At 36.0% G+C, this 21,824-nt stretch overlaps 1 protein-coding gene across 1 annotated transcript in view; it reads left to right on the top strand.

Annotated features, from left to right (window-relative positions):
- The first annotated feature begins 1,654 nt into the window (after window positions 1-1,654).
- LOC106136609 (myotubularin-related protein 13) overlaps window positions 1,655-21,824 on the top strand; it is a 71,867-nt gene continuing 51,697 nt past the window's right edge. The window contains exons 1-3 of the mRNA XM_060950214.1: window positions 1,655-2,153; window positions 8,654-8,739; window positions 9,195-9,350. Coding sequence (XP_060806197.1) covers window positions 2,099-2,153; window positions 8,654-8,739; window positions 9,195-9,350 — 297 coding nt within the window. The 5' untranslated portion in view covers window positions 1,655-2,098. The remainder of the gene's footprint in view (window positions 2,154-8,653; window positions 8,740-9,194; window positions 9,351-21,824) is intronic.

The raw sequence follows: 21,824 nt of genomic DNA, 5'->3' as shown, positions 1-21,824 counted from the left end.
ATAATCGATTTATTTTTTAAGTATGAAAAATCGATTAACAAATAATCGATTTTTCTTAAGAAAATAATCGATTTTATTATATTGATAGATTTTTTCCAAATTTTTCAATTTATGTCAAAATAAACGCCATATACATTATATCAATAGATTTATTCATTAAAAATAAACAACAGAATCAGTAAGTCCTTATACAGGGTGACATTTAATTCAACTGCATAAATTTAACTGTTAAGTGTACTCATCTAAAGGATATTTAAAAACGTAAAAAGAAAAAAATATCGGTTCATATTTCAGAAAGTACGAAAAAAAATAAAAGTATCAAAATCCACGATCCTAAATACGTAATATCACCCCGGCCGGCGGAAAAGCGACGCGTAAGATTCAGAGGCCAATGACACAATGCATTCAGCTGAGCGATCTCGACAACTCTGTACTTTACTTGATCTTGATACTAGAAAAATAATTTATTTTTCAGACATTTATTTACATGTTTAGTTTTAAATTATTTTTGTAGTATTGGTCTTAATAAAGCGTGTGACGTAGTTTTTGAGGGTTTTTTAAATGTGAAAATGATGAAGTTTAATTTAAATAAAAATAGGCTCAAACGGCTCAGAAGCATGGGTATAGTCTATGTTTAAAAGGATGCAGTTGTTTTAAATGTCACCCTGTATAATCAACACAAATTAAAGTTTATAACAATCAAGTTTGAAAAATGAAGTTTCAGCAACGAATAATGAATAAAATATCAACCGAATGTCGGTAAAATACTGTTCATCGACTAATTCCATCTAGAGAATGTTTGATTAAATTAATCATCTAAACTGTTTAAGAGCACAGAAAGAATGCACAAATGGCGTTAATGTAATATTATGGAGCTATGATAGTATTCTTTGGCAGTTCGCGTTCCGGGCTCAAAGCCAAAAACATAATTTCGGAGTGCATTTATTGGATGATTATAAAAATCGATTTTTAATCGATTATTAATTAAAAAAAAATCAAGTATAAAAATCGATTTTTACTTTAAAAAAAATCGATTTTTAATCGATTTTTTCCATAATCGATTTTTTTTTCACATTCCTAGAACTAACATTAGTCAGTAGGTATGTCTACTTCGCCCACTACTGTCAGAACGTCGCGGATGACGTACCAAAATTATTCAAATTCAAGTTCAAAATATGTATTCATTATTATGGGACACTTCATATCATTTAATAATTGTCATATCTTTTGGTTTTACAACATTGGTAACCGTTAAATAAATTACTTATAACTAAGTTTACTGCCGCTTCCAAAACGTTAGTGCAGAAGAAGCGGCAACAAATAGCACGGCAGTATTTTCTTCAATAACATAAACTTCACAATTATCTAAACTTAGAATAGAAATGTGGACGAGAGTACATTGTTATGATTAATTGATTTATACATTTAAATAATATACAATATTCACATTTAAACTTATTTATATAGTTTATAATAATATAGTTACATAGGTCCCTTTTATTCAATTTTCATTAATTCATTCATTTAGTCAGTTTTATAATGCAATAATGTAGTTGTTTAAAAATCGGATAATATGGGCAACATTGCAAGTAGAAAATGACATAAATGGCATGACAACATTCGCAGGTATTTAATTTTAAAATCTACTAAAATTAGTAGTATTTTCGGAATGTCGGATGTGTAGGTCTATTCAGGGTTGCTAAATATTATTACCGGAATTATTTAGAATCCCTTATAATTAATTGTTAATATTTGAGTTACTAAAACCTCGGTTATTGCTAGAAAGTTTTGATTTCGTGACTAACTAAATGGATGTGTTCCGTGGATAACCTCAAGTTTGGAGCAATCAATTTCCTTGTAATTGAAGTAAAAATTCTTCTGATTGCGATAAAGGAAAGTGTTGTTTATATTCCGTGAAGTGTACAGTGTATGGTGTTCTGGCATCACGATATCCTACTATTGTGGATAACGGGGATAGCGATTTCAGTTGAATATGTGGAAACCGTCGGTTTTGTGTTTAAAATGTGTGTGAAACTGTGTAATTTAATTACAAATAGTTTTTGTGGTGTAAGTGGTCGGATGTTGCCATAGGATTGCGATGTCCAGGCTCGTCGATTACTTCGTGATCGTGGGTTTCGACCACGAGAAGGAAAGTAAGTGGAACTGCTTTTATTTAACTTTTGCAGTTTTTGTTCTTGTTCTTTGAAGTGTACCAACAATAAGTTATTTACGCTCAATAATTCTCGTTCAGATCTGTTTTTAAAGGTCTGTAATCCTGTTAAAAAAGTAAAAACTTAGAGGTTCTGGTGAATCCATTTGGAAAAGTTTTGCTGAATACCATTATGACAGTCTTATCAGTATCTGATAAGAATTATAATTCATGAACCAAAATAATCTTGTTTAATTTGAAATTCTAAGAAATTTCAATTTCTCTTAGAATTGCCTAAGATTTACTACAATTATTCTGGAAATTCTGACAATCTTACAACAGTTTAGGATTCCTCACTCCCCATAATTAACTACTGCTTAGGTTAAAATGCTGTTATTGTAACTAAGATTAATTAAGGAAACATATGAATTTTCAAAATTAGTTTAGCAGTAGGGTACAGCCTTCCAATTTCCTCATCCATTGAGAATAGTGAATGGTGCAAATGATGAAAATAAAAAAAAAAAAACAAAATACAGGAGCACTAATACATTTTCAAAACAGTCGGGGGTAGATTAATTTGATCCAGCAGTTCTTAAAAAAACAACTACAAGGAGTCAGGTTCTACCCAGACCATACAAATCATTCTAACTGAATAAGAAAAAAAAACTTATAAGTTACATTTGAGGTAAAGCTTTTAAATTAAAAAAAACAATAAAAATATTTACACATGAAAACATGATGGAATTGAGATTAAATAGTGACAGATTGCTAGCCTGCAAAAGGAATCCCAAGTTTGTAACCCTATCCCTTAGTCGCCTTTTATGACATCCATGGGATAAATGTGGAGTGGTTCTATTCTAAAGTGCCGGAAACCACACAGCAATAAAGACACACATTCCATTGTAAAGTCATACAGCTTAATGTGGCCATTCAGTCTTTTCAAGACTGTTGGCTCTGTCTGCCCCGCAAGAGATAAAGACGTGATCATATGTATGTATGTTTGCATGTATTCATAGTGTAACAACCATAACATAACCACTGTGGCAAATATTGAGTACTAGAGGCCATATCATATCATATCAATCCTGCGGGAACTCTGGGATAAAAAGTATGTGATATTCTGGGGCTGTAACAACCCACATACCAATTTTCATCGTAATCGGTTCAGTAGTTTTTGTGTTAAAGAGTAACAAACATCCACACTGACATTCTGACATACTCACAAACCTTTGCATTTTTATTATTTATAATATAATAATATTAGTAGGATTCTTATGAGTCACATAACTCTCACTCTTTCTTTCTCATCCTTGCCCTTTTCCAGTTCCAGCCCCTGCTGTACTAGAATATTTCATACATACATACACATATAATCACGTCTATATCCCTTGCGAGGAAGACAGAGCCATGTTCAGCTGTTTGGCTTAATGATAGAATTAAGATTAAATAGTGACAGGTTGCTAGCCCATCGCCTAAAAGAAGAATCTCAAGTTTATGAGCATATCTCTTAGTCGCCCTTAACAACATCCATGGGAACGAGATGGTGTGGTCCTATTCTTCTTTTATTGGCGCCGGGAACCACACGGCCTACTCTTGCCCATGAATGTTACATCACATGGACCCCCATTCTCCAATTAGGTTTAATATAAAGTCCAAACAATCCAGAGGTCACTGACACGGCCAGGGTCGCCCTATCTGTGCCCTGTTTAGCAGTCACCTCACAGCTGACATTCCTATGATAGCGTATCTGGTCATGAATGCAATGCTTGTTGCATTTTTAATTGCTTGTAAGTACATAGTGCCGTGTAGTCTCCGGCACCAATAGAAAATAGAATAGCACCATTCCAACTCTTTCTCTTGAAATTGGCGGGATTTTTGGACTGATACGCGAGCAATGAGCAAACTCTAATTTATTTTGTCATTAGCGTGAAAGATGATAAAATTGTTTACGTGTAAATCTTTCCAAATTGGCACGTAGGCGCATTAAAATATATAAAAAACTAGCTGTACCCGCGACTTCGTCCGCGTGAAATAGTTATTTTGGGCATCATTGAAGCCGTCAAGGATGAATAATTTCCCCCGTTATTTTTTTCACATTTTTCATTATTTCTTCGCTCCTTATATTCGTAGTTGCAGCGTGGTGTTATATAGCCTAAAGCCTTCCTCGATAAATGGTCTATTCAACACAAAAAGAATTTTTCAATTCAAACCTTCCTGAGATTAGCACGTTCAAAAAAACAAACTTTTCAGCTTTATAATATTAGTAGGTATATAGATTGTTTCATAGAAATTAAAAAGCTTTTGAGACCAAAATATAAATCGAAAGTTTCCGACGTAAAGCTTTGAAACAAATCTGTAGAATGAGAGCAGACTCAGCGAGCTCTATTTAAGGTGGCCACTCAATCAAGGCCGTTTGAATTATATGTCAGTCAATTTAAAGAGACGCCGGCCACTTGACCAGATAACTTTAACCATTTAAATCGTGTTCATAATCAGACATTTTAACCGCTTTGAAATTAATAAAGGGTGGTTCTCAAATGTTTTTCAGCGATTATCTCGCGTTTCGCTGAAAGATTTTCAATGTGGTTTTCAGAAAAGTGTTTGTTAAACTTAGAGAAAAGTTTTCAAAATTTAACCGATTTGAAGGAAGTAGGATTCCTACAAAAGTTATAATCTAGATATATAATAAATTCGTTCGAGAAATCACGCGTCACTCTCGGAGCGATAGACAGAGATAACATCTTTCCACTTGTCACGATCCCGGTATGTTTATTTCGCATTAAAGAAAAATCTCAACTCTTTCCAAAATAGGTAGGCAGAGACTACTACGCGTACTACTTTAGCTTCATAGTCTTACTATTCATGCAAGGTCGACGTACTTCTGACCTGACCTTCTTGAAAGTAGTCTTGAAAAACTGAAAGGCCACGTTCAGCCGTTTGACTTATTAATAGAATTGAGATTCAAATAGTGACAGGATGCTAAAAGAGAAAATAAATAATTCAATATTCAGTATTACCAACTCAGTATTTTATTTTGACCCCATAATTCCTATAGTACCTACCTATCATCCATTTTCTTAATGCAAAAAAAAAATGTAACCTATATATCTACATACATTAATTTTAAGTAAACCTAATTCACTTGTGGTCGCGACGTAAAAAAGCTTGTAAATTAAGCCCCGAGGGGTGCCTAATTGGGCCCGCTGGGGTGGCAAATAGGTCAATCACGTCGAGAAGCTCCCATCAGCTATTTTTGATGCTGGCCGTCACAAATTTATCGATGTTCTTTTAAGTACTTTTTGGTATAAAGAAAAAAAAACGCTATTTGCATAAAAGCGCGGTTTATTGATACATCTCTGTGGCGCAGCGGTAGTTCGCTTGTCTGTTACACCAGAGGTCCCGTGCTCGAATCCCGGGCAGGGCATTATGAGAAAAGAACTTTTTCTGATTGGCCTGGGTCTTGGTTTTTGTCCCGTATATATTTATTTAATCTTCCCCTTAGGTTAATTAGCAAATAAATTCTCGTACATGCCATAATTGTCATGTCTATCCATTATGGGAAAGACACAGTCGTAACCACAAGATTCAAAGGCCAAGTTCAGCCGGACACCCCAATGATGGAACTGAAATTTAGAGAACTTTTTTGTGGTTGCCAGAACTTAGAGCAATCCATATCTTTCTCATAGAGATAGACTTGGGATTCCTTTTTTAGACGATGGGTTAGCAGCTTATCACTATATTTGAATCTTACTTCCATCATTAAGCCATCGAGCTTACTATTAACTCTGTCTACTCTATAAGGGATGAAGACGTATACATCTGTATGTGAACAACCCCATTATGGTACTGATCAAGGACTGGAATTTGATTTGCAAATTAACTCACAAGATGTTAAGAAATACGGTCTACAAATAAGATATAAACTAAGTAAGTAGTAGTATGACTCAACACAAACCGGTTTGAGTATTAGTTAGATAGTTAAATAATAAAACTACACCTCTGATTATAATATTATGTTAATAACGACTAACTGAGCACGTAATCATCTTACGTCTACTTTACAAATATTATAGTAAATTAGACGTAAAAGAAGATTATGTTTCATTTTTAAAGAATCCTCTCGTACTTTTTGATTATAAACTTTGCCGAAATTATCTCGCAATTATGTAAGTACGTATAAAAGTTTCCTTTTTATTCCCTCATTTTTGAGTTCAACCTAAAAAATATCGACAATGTGTAACAAAATATTGGTCTTGATTACGAAGCGTGCTTCTACGCACAGATTTTAAAAGTTAATCGTGGGAATGGCTTATAAACTTTGAATTTTTCTTAGGCTTACTATCTAGCAACTAGTCACTATCTCAATCGTATGTCACTAGTTAACTTTAAAATTAAATCCATATTCCGTAAATATGTATGTCTCCTATCTAAAAGAGGCCTTCGACTTTTGAGATTATTGGATTAGTCTAACCCGCAAGGGATAAAGACGTGGTATCGCCGTAAGAAGACTATCCAAACCTGCGCAGACGCAACAACCTGTCAGAACCAGCGCTGTCGGCCTCCAAATATGGCAGTGCACCAGTTTACCTTCTAATAAATTGCGTAATCTGGTCACTGCATCCGCGGTACATACACTCATATATACATATATACTCATATATATATGTGATATCCTAGGCAATGTTTCTGGATTGACTAACGCAAAATACAATATTTTAATTAACTCTATTATTATATGACTCTGTTTATATAAGATTTCCATTTGCGAGAAAGGAAAATTTTACGGTTATTTTTTGCCACAGTCGTTAACTTACTTAAAAAAAATTATGAGTATTTATTTCTTAAGTATTTTTAGTCAATATTTTAAATAACACCAACCCATGTTACTATTCCAAATTGAATTTATTTCAAAACAAACAGCAATTATAACACAAGTAATATTATGTAGACACTGACACGCCGCTGTTACACGTGTGTGGTCGAAGGTCATTAATTTAGGGCTCCGCTGACAAATTGGGCCAATTACCGGCCCTCTGAAATGGGCGGTTTTAACGTTCCGTAGAGCAAAATGATTCCTTTGCCTATACATATTTAAAACATACATACGTAAACATATGGCCTATTTTAGGAGTGCACATTTCTCTTAGAAACCTGCACATTCAACTGCAACTGGATGTGTAACCATGATCGATCGATCCAATACGGGTTAGGTTCCCCTGCAAAAGTTGCGGAGGTCAGACGGTAATCGCTTCGTGTAAAAACCTGACTCACCCAAGCCAGTGCCCATGGTCAATGGCATACCCAAGGCTACTTCCTCCTGACTTTAGCACCCGTTGCATCCTCACCACTCTGGAGACGTTCAGAGTGGTGAGGATACCAGTACTATAGTCAGAAGGAAGTATGTAGTATCACGGCTTGACTTCAATAGATCGCATACTTACAATTGTCTAGTCCGTGAAGAGGTTGCTTCATGCGTGTTACAATGCGTCGTAAAGGCTAGTTGGCCTACATCACAGACCACTGAACAACCGTTCTGAACGCGCGGTCTTTGCTCTGTGGTCACCAAGAAACACTGGTCTAATTATAACTTTAGTCCGAAATATGGAAGCGGTTTCTACTCCATTAATAAGAAACTTCATTGTTTCTTTGAAGAGGAGCTATGTTGACGTGTGATTCCAGGCGCGAATAGGCATTCCTTAACTATCCCATGGATGTCGGCTAAGGGGAAGGCTAATAAACTTGGGATTCTTCCTAGAAGCGATGGCCTAGCAACCTGTCACTATTTAGATCTTAATTTAATCATTAAGCCATGCAGCTGTACGTGGTGTTTCCGTCTTTTCAAGTCTCTTGGCTCTGTCTGCCCCACTAGGAATATAGACGTGATTATATATAGATACCAATTTCGGCATTATGACGCAGTGAAACCTAACCAATATTGACACAACGAGTATATGAAATATCAAGCATATGACAATAGTTAGCGAAGTTGATAGTTTCACATTAATAATGAACAAAATGTCAAAGGTATACTATCATGTACGTGTCAGTGATTCTCAATAGGGCTTCCTTGTCTTTTGTCCACATCTGTGGTCAACGTTCGCTATTGTGAATGGGCTTTGAAAAAATTATGAATAACTAGGTATAAATACATTACATATGATCAGTTCTATATGCCCTATAGGGTAGACAGAGCCAGCTGTGATGAAATTGAGATTCAAATAGTGTCAGGTTGCTAGCTCATCGCCTGCAGGAAGAATTCTAATGTTTATGAGGGATAGCCCTTAGTCTTAGTCTTTTACGAATTACTTGGAAAAGAGATGGAGTGGTCTTATTCTTAGGTGCCGAGAACCACACGGCGCACATACATTACACATAGTTAAAAGGTCCTACCTACCTTAACCTATAACTTAATCTATGTTATTTCTTGGATCAATAAATAAAAAAAAAACCTATCTGGTCTTATCTACCTCGTCGTGGGTTTATATGACGCTCTCCTTGTTCCAGGTGGCGGTCTGAGCAGCGGCGTTATCCTCCAACGTTTCCCAGAGACGAACTGGGACGATACTCCATTCCACGACGGCATTGAATGGGTAAGGCCAATCAGGAATCATAAAAATCAATGCTGATGATTTCTACGAAACGATTACATCATTATGAACACATCATTACTGATTTTTTGGGAACTCCTACGGCAATTTTCAAATCTTTCTCAGCTCATCTGTATGAATTTGTGATTAGTGGATGACGAAAACCGGTTAATCTCGGACAAAATTAACATGGATTCAAATTAGACCTATCATAAGCGTAATAATCATAAAAATGTATCTGAGAGCACGGTAGTGCCCCTGCCAGAACGAGCCAAGTGAAGCGCAAGGGGTCTACTCCAAAAAGTTTCGTCGATTTTTTGGACTCACAATTGCCTTTTACATGTGTAGTTCAGGACACGGTAGGACCTTCTGCCATAACCAAGCCGAGCCAAGCGAAACGCAAGAGCGCGAAACGTTTCGTCGTTTTTTCGAACCCTCATTGTCTTTTGTTTCTGCAGTTCTGCCAACCCCAAGGATGGGCGCTGTCGACGGAGCGGTCAGAACCGCGGTTCTACGTGTCTGTCCTGACGGATGTGGACGCGAACCGCCACTACTGCGCCTGCCTGTGCTTCAACGAGACTGTAGCCATCACGCCCACCAAACCTGCGGACGAGGTGAGTGGTGAGATTTGTCTCTGAAGTTCTGCGTACCTCAAAAATGGGCGCTGTCGATGGGGTAATAGAACTTAGTTTCTGATGGACGTGGACGCTTCTAATGCCAGGCGCATTTAAGCTAAGCGTTGTCGTTTTATTAAGATTTGTTTCTGAAGTTCTGATGGGCACTGGCTATGGAAAGTAGGCAGATTAGCTATGCAATTTAACAGGTATGAACAACCACGTATGTCCTCAAGAACAGGACACTTATTTTGTGCATAACTGAGTTTAGCAGCAAAGAATGTGAATCGTAACTTTTCAGACTAAAACTTGAGAATTATGAAACAACATTAATACAAATGTGTCTGTAAAAAGTGTCTGTGTATGAAGGCTTTTACCAAAATGCCGAGTAGAAAATACTGTCACTTTGTTGAATTATTGTAGTTCTATTAATAAATTTGGTCTACGTCATCATGTCAGCCTGCCACCTAGACTTTAATGCGGTAATGTATTCTGTTATGTCGATACGTTTGCCAAAATAAATAGTGTTATTTCTTCTTTTAGGCTATGTGGTAGCGACCTGTCTTATCTCTGAATCTCAATTCCATCGTAAAGCTAGCAGTCTTTAGAGTCTTGTGACTATTGGCTCTGTCTATCAAGGGTTAAAGATTCATATATCAACATATCGTTATATATTGTGTTAAAATTTTATATATATACCTATTTTTGCCGTGCCGTGTGATTCGTGGCGCCAATATAAAAAAGGAATACCCCACCCCATTTCTTTCCCATTTATGTCGTAATAGGCGACTAAGGGATATGCTTAAAAACTTGGGATTCCTCTTTTAGGTAATGGGCTAGCAACCTGTCACTATTTTAATCTATTTTTTCTACCCCGCAAGGGGTACCCCGCATGAAATATAATTTTTGGTTGGGGCGTCGCTCTTGGGATTTTCAAAGATCTTTCATTACGTCAGCTTTTGACATAATTATTCAATATTCAAAAGAAATTATTTATAAGCATGAGTATCTTTACAAATTTTCACTCATTACAATAACTGCGGTGCGTCAGAAAAAGCAAGCGACGCGGAACGCTGAGTCACTCATCGCCCCAGCGTCGTGATTGACTCACGAGTTATGTGCCCAAACATTATTTATTGTGTTCAGTTAAGACAATACAGGTGTATAGGCTGCTCACTAATTGATGTGAGAAGGGTGGTTGTACTGCGTCTTATTGTCTGTGAGCTCCAAATGCTCTTACAGCGAGATAAAATACGCTGAGGAAACTTCCGTGCCGTGTGCTTCCCAAAAGAATAGGACCACTCCATCTCTTTCCCATGGATGTTGTAAAAGGCGACTAAGGGATAGGCTTACAAACTCGGAATTATTTTTTTTTCGGCCGATGGGCTTGCAACCTGTCACAATTTGAATCTCAATTCTATCATTAAGCCAAATAGCTGAGCGTGGCCTATCAGTCTTTTCAAGACTGTTGGCTCTGTCTACCTCACAAGGGATATAGACGTGATATGTATGTATGTAGGGAAACTTCCAGGCAAATTGGTTGTGTAACCGTTATCCAACATGGGTTAGGTTCCCTTACAAAGGTTGCTGGAGTGTGAGTCGTTTCGTGTTAAAACCTGCCTTACCAACTCCAGTATCGTGGTTGTATGCTCCACTCCAGAGAGGTGAGGATGCAATCGGGAGAATAATGACTTTTTCTGTATGTAAATTCTTTTGGGCTGCTATTCTTTTGACTTTTGGCTATTAAGTACTAAACCGTAAGACATTAATTCCTGAAAACATACTGAGAAAATTCTCACCAACTTTACATTTATTTTATGACTTGGTATCCCGCATTACGATACAAAATGAGACGAGCAGCGTCCACGTCCCTCAGGAAGCAATAAATTCAATGGGAAAGTATACTGAATTATGAACACGATTGTAACTACTTACTGAGTACATTTCAGGAACGGCGCGGACTGTGATCAAAGACATTGCTTATTTGGACTGTAACGTCACTTTATTTTCGTATACTTTTGGAAAAATACGTGCTGTGACCGTGACGAATTAACTTTGTCCCGAATTCACAAGTTCCCGGTATAAATGTTGTACACATATAATCACGTATGTATCCCTTACAATTGCAAAAAGGTTTTAAGGCCAAGTTCAGCTGTATGGCTTAATTATAAAATTGAGATCCAAAATAGTGCTAGGTTGCTAGCCCATCACGTTGAAGAAGAATCTCAAGTTAATTGTTTATCTATTGTAGTTTTTATGTATGTATATTATAATTATTTTATTCTATATTTTTTGTAGGTTTAAATATATTTATTTAGTTTAACCCCACATAAAGTTCTCTTGTCAGACCCAATGGTTGACTGGTAGATAATGCTTCCAGCATTAGGTCCGCCATTTGTGCTATACATTTGTATTTTGTGCAATGAAGTTTAAATAAATAAATAAATGAATAATATGTCATTCCCTTGATTGATTTTACAATTTTCCCGGGAAGTGAAGTTATCTTCGTGGAAGCTTAAAGAAATTCGAAAAAGAGTTAACAGCAGTCAAATTAATTCGCGAGGTTAACGGGATGAGATAGATAAGAATAGTTGAGGTATGCATTCTATGCAATAAAGATATTACAAACAAACAAGCAAGCATTTTTATCTTTTTTTAGAAACGATTAACACTTGAAATGGATAGGAGATATTTTTAAATAAAAGTAACGTATTTAAGGATTTTAAAATAAATATTTCTGACGTCACCTCCGTTTGCGGATGACATTGACCATTACGTAATCACAACCACCACTGCGCTGCGCATCCGCAGATAGCGACGTGCAGTCTAGTCTGCCCACGCTTAAAGGTCGTTGGTGATAGCATACCGACCTAGTTTTATTTTATTTCCAATTGCATGTAAACTTCTCTGATATTTCTCATACATACATATAGTCATGTTTATATCCCTTGCGGGGAAGACATAGCCAACAGTTTTGAAAAGACTTAAAGGTCACGTTCAGCTGTATGGTTTAATAATGAAGTTGAGATTCAAATAGTCACAGGTTGCTAGTCCATCGTCGTTTATAAGCCTATACCTTAGTCCCCTTTTTCGACAAGCATGAGAAAAATGTGGAGTAATCCTATTCTAAAGTGCCGGGAACCACACGGCACAGGCGGATCAAAGAATTCCTGTATAGGTGTCACAAATTCGGGGTGGTTTCAAGAGGCACAATCCAGGAGTTTTAATTACAAAACAAGAAAGGGAGGTCCTTAGGACTCCTAGAAAACATGAGAATGCAGAAGTAAAGAGAGGGACGCTAAAGAGATTTTTGAAGGAAGCCAAGTTTGTCTCTTGCCAATTTGTTTATCTCTTTTTATTATCTCATCTTACGTAAATATTTATTAAAAATTTTGTCACGATTTATTTCTTTTATACGATATACAGAAATTGCTGATATGCTATTACCATTATGTAACCATACAACGATTTGTCACATCTCTTATCAGCGTTATGCAAGTAAAGATTGGAAAATATATAAATGTTTCAAGAGCGAAAATTCGGCCTTACAGAAAAATCGAAACCCGTCTTCCGTCGTCCGTCATCGAAACATCGAAATTCCTTCCATGCTTCTGTAACTAGTTATCGTATTATGTAACTCGCGACGCTGATTTTATCGCGCGAAAAACTATCGCTGTCCCGTTTCACGTCATAATAAAAAGCGAAACAGCGATAAGTTTTCGCGCGAAAAAAACGGCGTCGCGCGTGTCTTAAAACGGGGGCTGGTTAAATCGTGATGAAACGTAAATTGCAGTTTTACAACTTGTCGTGTACTAGGTACTCCGCACAAGGAATGCCTTAACAAGTCGAGCGAGTTTGAGCGGGACGGGTTTCGAGATGTGTACCTAAAGATGGACAAGAAAATAATGGAAACACTCCTGGGGAAATTACTTTAGGAAGTGGGGGAAACCTGTTTTTCGATTAATAGCTTGCAAGATAAACACTTGACGTGTTATGCGTGTGTGTGTCTTGAGGAGAAGTTAATATTAGTCGCAAATAACTAAAGGACCATTAACTAGACTAGTTTGTAAAATACGGTAATGGTGAAAATCTGGTGGTAATAGTTCAAGTAAAGCTTCTTCGTGATTGATAAATATGGACAAAGAAAAAGAAGATGCAACCACTACTTAGGCATACAGTAACGTGGCATGATTATATTGTAAGTAAACTACTTATTAGAAAACTTATTTGTAATACCATTTTTATCAGCGGGATATAATTATAGCGAGTGATTTCGCAGACAATATGTAGAAAATTAATTAACGTTCTTTGAACAAGACAAAAGTCGCCTTTGTGCTATTTAAAATATCAATTGAAAAGCTAAATTTCTAAGCATTTAAAATCGAATTTTTCAACAATGAGCCACCTACAAAGAAATTCATTTAACAACGCTGATTGATACGGATTCCAGATATAACACTAACGAACGATAGCTGTGCATAAACAATTCAAGCAATGTTTTAATTTAAACGACTCTAGTCCAAACTAACAGTAGTGGTTATTTATACGGCCGACTTTTATGATTCGTTGCAAAATATCGATGCTACAGAAACCGAGCACGAACATTGAGAGTTTCCCCGAATATTGTATGGTATTTTTGATAGGTTCGAGGTGTCTTTTCTTTCAATTTTTGTTTTCATCGGATTTATGTGAGTTTGAAGCTGAACTGTTGAACTGAAATCGTGCATGTCGTTGAGAATATTTTTATTATTTGGCATTATGAAATAAGGATGATATGTAATTCTTGGGGAAAGCGATGTGAATTTTTAAGTTTAATGTTGAATATGCAAAATAAACAAACATACATTAAGCCGTCTGATTCCCGGCACAAATATAAAAAAGGTAAGGATCACTCCATCTCTTTTCCATGGATGTCGTAAAAGGCGAATAAGGGATAAGATTATAAACTTGGAATTCTTCATTTAAGCGATGGGCTAGCAACCTGTCACTATTTGAATCTCAATCTCAATATTAAGCCGAACAGCTGAATGTGGCCTTTCAGTGGTTTCAAGACTGTTGGCTCTGTCTACCCCGCAAGGGATATAAGACGTGATTGTGACGTATCCCTTGCGGGCATCTCTGTATGTATACAACGATCACGTTCTTCCTATTGCACCGATCCCTGAAATTTTGTTTTGCATCATCTATCTGTCAATATATTCATGAAGGTTCATCGGTTTAGGGTACTGTTGACCAGCCCCTGATTTTATCAAAATAAGTACCTACATCTAGTTCTTTCTTGCCAACGTTTTTAGGGTGACAGTTCTCTGTGATCTCATTAATCCGTAATTGTGACTTTCTTTGAATATAAAGCAAAGTTTTATGGACAGCTTCCGGCGTTTGTTTTGTTTTGTGGAGTCAGAGCTTAAAATATTTATGTGATCTGGTCATTACGTTGATTTATTAATAGGTGTCGGTGTAATTAGTATGAGTTTGAAATTCATTTTAGAAACAAATTTGTTTATATGGCGTTACAATTGTATTTATGTTCTTGTACGTGCTGTAATTGAAGTTGCAAGAGCATTGTTATCAGTGACACCTCAGAGTTGTATATTAGTGACGTGATTTCGACACAAACAGAAAGCTACTCACTGTATTTGCTTCAAAAGATTAACATTTCTCCTCAGGACACAAATAATGTAAAGTAACATTAACATTTTATATAAATGAGTCGTCATTTTTTTTAAATTTGATTAACGATGTTTTGAAATGGTTAGCAGAATCAAAAATAATTCTTATTAAAGTAATCAATGACTTTCCTGGTCTGAAGTGACTATGGACGTCATTGTTTAAATGATCTGATGAACAATTCATGACATCAATAGTGTCCATTGCGGCGATGTCAATTGAAATAGTTCGTTTTAGTTGTTTCTTTTATTAAGACAACAGCTTTAATTATCAAACATCATCAGTTAAGAGAAAGGCTAATGATATTGGTTTTCTTCTTCTAGACGGTAGGCTAGCATCTTGTCATTATCTGAATCTCAATTCCACCATTAATCCAGTCAGACGAACGAGGCCTTTGTGTTTTTTCGAAAATATTGGCAAAGTCTACCCCGTAGCAATTGAAATTCCGTAATGTCTTCCTACCCCAATGGGAAACAGGCGTGATGGTGTATATATGGATGTATGTGTACCCATTAAGGGTAAAATATACATATTTAATATCATCGTTATTTTTTTGTTTGTCCGGGTTGAATCAGCATAAATTATGACCACAATCCTGTAGGCTAGTCAGATAACACGAAGCATTCATAACTTCGTCAATGGGGAAACGTAAGACAATTTGAATTTGGTAAAGAATTTAGTTGTCCTAGGTAAGAGTTGCTCATATCCTCTTACAACATCCGATGAAATAAAACCACGGTTTTTTAATCGTAACCATGCTTTAACATTTGCTTCATTTTATTGTTTTCTATATTTCGTAAATCAACCGCAATTATCCAATAGCATCCCGAATTCAATAAGGAAGCTCGCCATCCGGAAGAATGTCGTCCTTAGCCGGATATCGGCTTATCGGTCCCGTCGGCAATTTGTTCAGTCACCTGTGAAAGGGTTGCCCTTGTAAGGTTTGTTGAATAGCGATGCCCTAATTCGGAAATAGTTTGGTACATTATGAATACTAAATCAATAACTAAACCATGATTTTCAAGACTAATGCAAATTCTGTATCATCAGGGCCATTTTTGTCCAGAGCAACCGAAGTATGGTGGAACTGTTACGTATATAAATTCACGAGTTGTTTACAGACTATCCGACGCTATTTTTGGGTTATGGCAAAACGACTCTTGGCTTATTGCTTTTGGTCTTATTGGTTTGAAAGTGAAACTAGTTTACCTTGATACACCTACTCCCTAAAAGCTTTCCTATCTCCGATTTTCTTATACGAATATATACAATAATTCTCTCTACATGACCCATCGGTTGACTGATAAAAAAAGGACCTAGGCTATAGTCCGCCTATAAGAAATCCCCCTGGCGTTTGCCCTAGTTCAATCCAGTCCTGTTATTTAATACATAGTACAATGACATCAATTTATAAGCTGGAAATATTATCTTCTTTCACGTTTCTAAATCTTGAATCGCTCGTCAAGGCCGCCGCGCAAAATACCTTTACTCATAACACTCATATTACCGAGACCGCATTGTATTACGGTCACGCATTGAGTGCGCACGACGACGCTGCGTGCATATGCATTGTGTTTGGTCCTAAGTAAGAACCCTGTGGAGCACCCGATGTTCTGGAGAAATCGCTGTTTATATATTATGATTTTTTTTATATATTTTTTTCTAGCGCTGCTTAGATAACATGATGTGTTTGATTTATTATATTAGCATTTTTTAATGTGTCAATTGGTAACTTGTTTTAATGATCTTTGCTATCAAATGCTACTTAATGGTCATTAAATAAACTATTAACAATAATTATTAAGGATCTGTAAAACTCTGTATTACTATATATTTAAGAGTCCATACTTAATAACTCATCAGAAGCTTTTACCGGACCGCTAAACAGCGTGAAAAGATCGTATCAGTAACGCTTCCGCCACGTTGTGGTTGCAATTACGTCACCCGATGATGACGCTTTTATAGTGTAGGAAGCTATAAGCTGGTCACTGCTCGCAGTTGTAATGGAACCTAATATCAGACCACAAGATGAATCAAATTATAATTCACATAAATTGTCTGGCAGCAAAAAAAAAAATGTGACTGATGCTTCTCTTCCCGAAAAGATTGTAATAGTAGATACATAAATACATATAATGACGTCTATATCCCTTCCGTGGTAGACAGAGCCAACAGTTTTCAAAAGACTGATAGGGCCACGTTCAGCTGTTTGTCTTAATGATATAATTGAGATTCAAATAGTAACAGGTTGCTAGCCCATCGCCTAAAAGTAGAATCTTAAGTTTATAGACTTTCCCTTAGTAGCCTAATAGATTAATTAAAATTTGAGATCCATTAAGGCATTGAACTAGCCACCTGAATCTCCATTTCCATCTCTCAGTAACCATTTACCGGAACAATTATTTTTAATGGGAATGTAGGCAATACGGGGAAAACAAAAAAAAGAACAAGCTTAAGCGATGCCCGTAATGGCGGGACTAGCAGGAATGGTAACATTTTATGACGGAAGCCGTAAAATTGAAGAAAGTGATCGGGTGAAAATAGAACATGTATGTACGCATACGGATTATATTGTATGCAATTATATTTTCTTTATGTGAATGTGTGTTTTTTTTTTCAATGTTTAAAATTTGACGACGAACGTATCTCGATCAAATTTTCTCGGTTTAGGTCAAGTCAAGTTTATCCTAAACTTCGAAAATATTGAATGAAGCAAAATGAGTACACACGTGACGCAGGGATCGTGGAAAGTGCAAAGATTGATCCGGAAAAAGATGTTTATTACCCACTGCAGTTTAGTTTGTTCCGCCGCTTCTTCCACACATGCGCTTTGGAAGCGGTAGTAGTTACAATTAGATTTAAGTGATGTGACGTCAATAAGTGATACCTTGTATCCAATTTTGAAAATAAATCTATTCTATTGTAATCCCTACTAATATTAGCAATGCGAAAGTAAGTCTATTTGTTTGTTTGTTACCTCACGAAGGGTTATCTACTAAATTAATCTTCTCGAAATATCACGTATTATATAATTAAGAATCAGGAGAAGGACATTCGTCCCGGTAAAAACTATAGTTCCTGTGGTATTTGCGAAAAACCTGCATTCTTTTGTAGGTGGCGTTATTTGTCAATTCTCGTAGGTACCTAGATGGCGTGCGAAGTTACGGGTAAAAGTGTATGATTTGAAGCAGGGTTTGGCATGCATCACGACAATGGGCGTGATTCCAGTGAAAATTTTGTGGTTTTGGGCATCATTGAATCCCTCAAGGAGTTTTTTTTTAACATTTTCCATTATTTCTTCGCTCCTTATAGTTGCAGCGTGATGATAAATAGCCTAAAACCTTCCTCGATAAATGGTCTACTAACACAAAAAGATTTTTCAATTCGAACCAGTAGTTCCTGAGATAAGCGCGTTCAAACAAACAAACTCTTCAGCTTTATAATATTAGTATATATTAAAATCTCTGATACTAGTCCAAATGTCACAGGAGGATGAGATGTCACAATTGACCAAAAAAATAAAAATAAATAAACAAACAAAAGCTCAGTAACCGACGGATGATATCACATTGCCATTTAGAAGTGGGTCTTCCTGTCTGTACGTAAACGATGATCGAACGCAGAAAAAAATATATATTATTGTGGCATCATAGCTTTATTTGGAAGCTACTATTTATCACGCTACTATTTTGTGCCGTGTGGTTTCCGGCACCAATAGAAAAATAGAATAGGACCACTCCATCTCTATCCAATGGATGTCGTAAAAGGCGATTAAGGGACAGACTTATAAACTTGGGATTCTTCATTTAGGCGATGGGCTAGGAACTTGTCACTATTTGAATCTCGATTGTATCACTAAGCCAAACAGCTGAACGTAGCCTATCAGTCTTTTCAAGACTGTTGGCTCTGTCTTCCCCGCAAGGGATATAGACGTGATATAATGAATGAATGTTAACCTAAATTCAAACATTGTGTTTAAAGTCAGCAATTATACAATAAAAAATATTATCTTTAATATTTTTTTTCATGTACATAATAAGTATACCTATATTAATTTTGTCGTGATTGTTCTGTATCTCGATATCTAATTTAACCTGTTAATAGTCTGACTGATAAATAATTCTTTAAGCAGTCCACCCATTGTTATTTTACGCCTCAATAAATATTTGATTTTTTCCAAAATTTAATCAATTGCAAATACAATACAGCTTAATAAAATGAAATTTTGATAATCAGATAAAAAAAAATTCAAACACGCATACCGGAGTCACGCATCGGCCGTCGCTGGCTGTCGAAAGACAATTTACATAATGATACAGCCGCGTAGAAAATACGTTGCGACTTTAATTGAATCACTTTCTTGTTATATTAACTATTATTGGTAATTGTACTTCTTTTTTGCGTTTACAAACAAACACACACACGTAATGTCCAGACATGATCAATTGAATATTATTATAGCGTGTGGTTCGTGTAATTCTGCGATTGGCTTTTTGATTATGTTATGGTTGTCATTTAATTTTTCGAATGAATGAATTGTTCAGGCATTTAAATTTTTAATCATTAACATACATGAATAGGGCAGAAATTAAATATTTCAAGATAACGTTCGATATTATTGTCTTTTTTTTTAATATTTACTAGTACATATAACTTTTTTATCACTCTGAACATAACTTTAGATTCTAGATAGAGGGAGAGAAGACATTCTTCTATTTTATCTATTAGGCGACATAAAGTATCTTATAATAATGAATAAAAATTTAGAATTTTTGAATTTTAATTGTGCTCTTAGAAGTAGCGAGGCCGAGCTTGAATATTCATAACTAGCTGTGCCCGCGACTTCGCGTGGAATCTTAGTTATTTTAAGCATCATTGAAGCCCTCAAGGATGAATAATTTGTCCCGTTTTTGTCATATTTTCCATTATTTCTTCGCTCCTTATAGTTGCAGCGTGATTTTATATAGACTAAAGCCTTCCTCGATAAATGGTCTATTCAAAACAAAAATAAATTTTCAATACGAACCGGTAGTTCCTGAGATTAGTGCGTTCAAACAAACAAACAAACTCTTCAGCTTTCTAATATTAGTATAGATTCTCGAGCCTTACTTGACAAACTAACTAGATGCGCCGTTTTATTTTACAACACGCAGGTCCCTGCTAACAAAGAATCAAGGCTTGCTTTATGCACGTCAATGAATCAAGCCGTGACGGGTTGAATTTTGGCTACTTATTCATTATATTCTGAACCTGGCCTTTAATTCTTTTCGATACGATATAGACGTGACTGTTTGTATTTTTGTATGTATATATGTATTTTTGTATGTACCTACCTATATGTATATAAGAATAGGTAATGAGACAAAAACAAAGGAAAGGAGTTTACAAACAAAAATAAACTATATTACATACACCTTATTAATGAAGAAATCCAATGAATCAATCAAATCGAATGGAGAAATATTTGCGACACAAACGGATATACAGATATCACATATTATATTTGGTACTCCGCTTCCTTTCGCTAGGCTCACAAATATGTCGGTTACTAAGGCTAAAAAAAATAACGACTCTTATCTTTCGAACAGATGTGCCTTAAAAAATTGCGCCTTTATCTAACATTCTTCAAAACATATTCGGTAGATACGTCACCGGTAGCACCCTCGTATAACGACCAACTCAAAAAAAAAAACTGTTTCTAATGCCGTGCACCTGCCCCCACCTTAGCTGGTGCATCAGATGGCCCCTCTTCCGGTGGGCTCCGCTAAACGCATCGTGTCAACGTGTACGCTTGTTCTTTGTATTGTGGATTCATTCTTACAATAATACTAGCTGTCCCGGCAAACGTCGTTTTGCCATATAAATAATGTTTAAGTAATTTCTAATTAAAAAAATGTTAAGGGTGGACAACCCTTAACACTAAGGGGTATGAAAAATAGATGTTAGCCGATTCTCAGACCTACTGAATATGCATGCAAAATTTGGTTAAAATCGGTAAAGCCGTTTCGGAAGAGTACGGAAACGAACATTGTGACACGACAATTTTATATATAAGAAGATTTACAGTTTGATTTTAATATTTAGTAACGATGATTAATAATAGGGATGGTAATTATAGTTTTTTTTTTTTTATGTAAAAAGATCTTTAATCCATTATTAAAAAAATAATGGAAACAAAATTTTCACGAAACATCGATTCACACAAAAGAACTCATCGATAAGAGATATTAACTCCTTGTCGACATCTGTGGCGCAGCGGTAGTGCGCTTGTCTGTGAAACCGGAGGTCAGGTTCGAATCTTGGCCAGGGCATGATGAGAAACGATTTATTTTTCTAATTGGCTTGGGTCTTGGATGTTTATGTATATATATATTTATTATAAAATGTTGTATCAGTGAGTTAGTATCTCTTAGGAGAGGGCTTTATTTATTTCTAAACTTCCTTTCTTACGTATTTTTACAGGAGACACGGTAAAATGCCATAATTTACCGGTTTTCCTTCCTCATTGTAGTAAAATTGATTTCACCTGATTCTATTTAATTACCGACAATCTTGCGTCAGACCGAGAACTGTTTGTTAAGCCCTCCTGATTGGTTTGCTCTTAATCGGCTTAATGTTAAACTCTTTTCATTTAGGAATTTTGTGTATTATCGATCAGGTAGCTTTTGCTGACTATAATTATTTTTCACTAGCTGTGCCCGCGACTCCGTCCGCCTGGAATAGTTGGTTTGGGCATCATTGAAGCCCTCAAGGATGAATAATTTTCCCCGTTTTTTCACATTTTCCATTATTTCTTTGGTCCTTATA

The sequence above is a fragment of the Amyelois transitella genome, chromosome 21 (genome assembly GCF_032362555.1).
Source record: "Amyelois transitella isolate CPQ chromosome 21, ilAmyTran1.1, whole genome shotgun sequence".
Taxonomy (NCBI): Eukaryota; Metazoa; Arthropoda; class Insecta; order Lepidoptera; family Pyralidae; genus Amyelois; species Amyelois transitella.
Note: the sequence above shows the minus strand (reverse complement) of the source record. Positions and strands in the feature narration are given on the sequence as shown.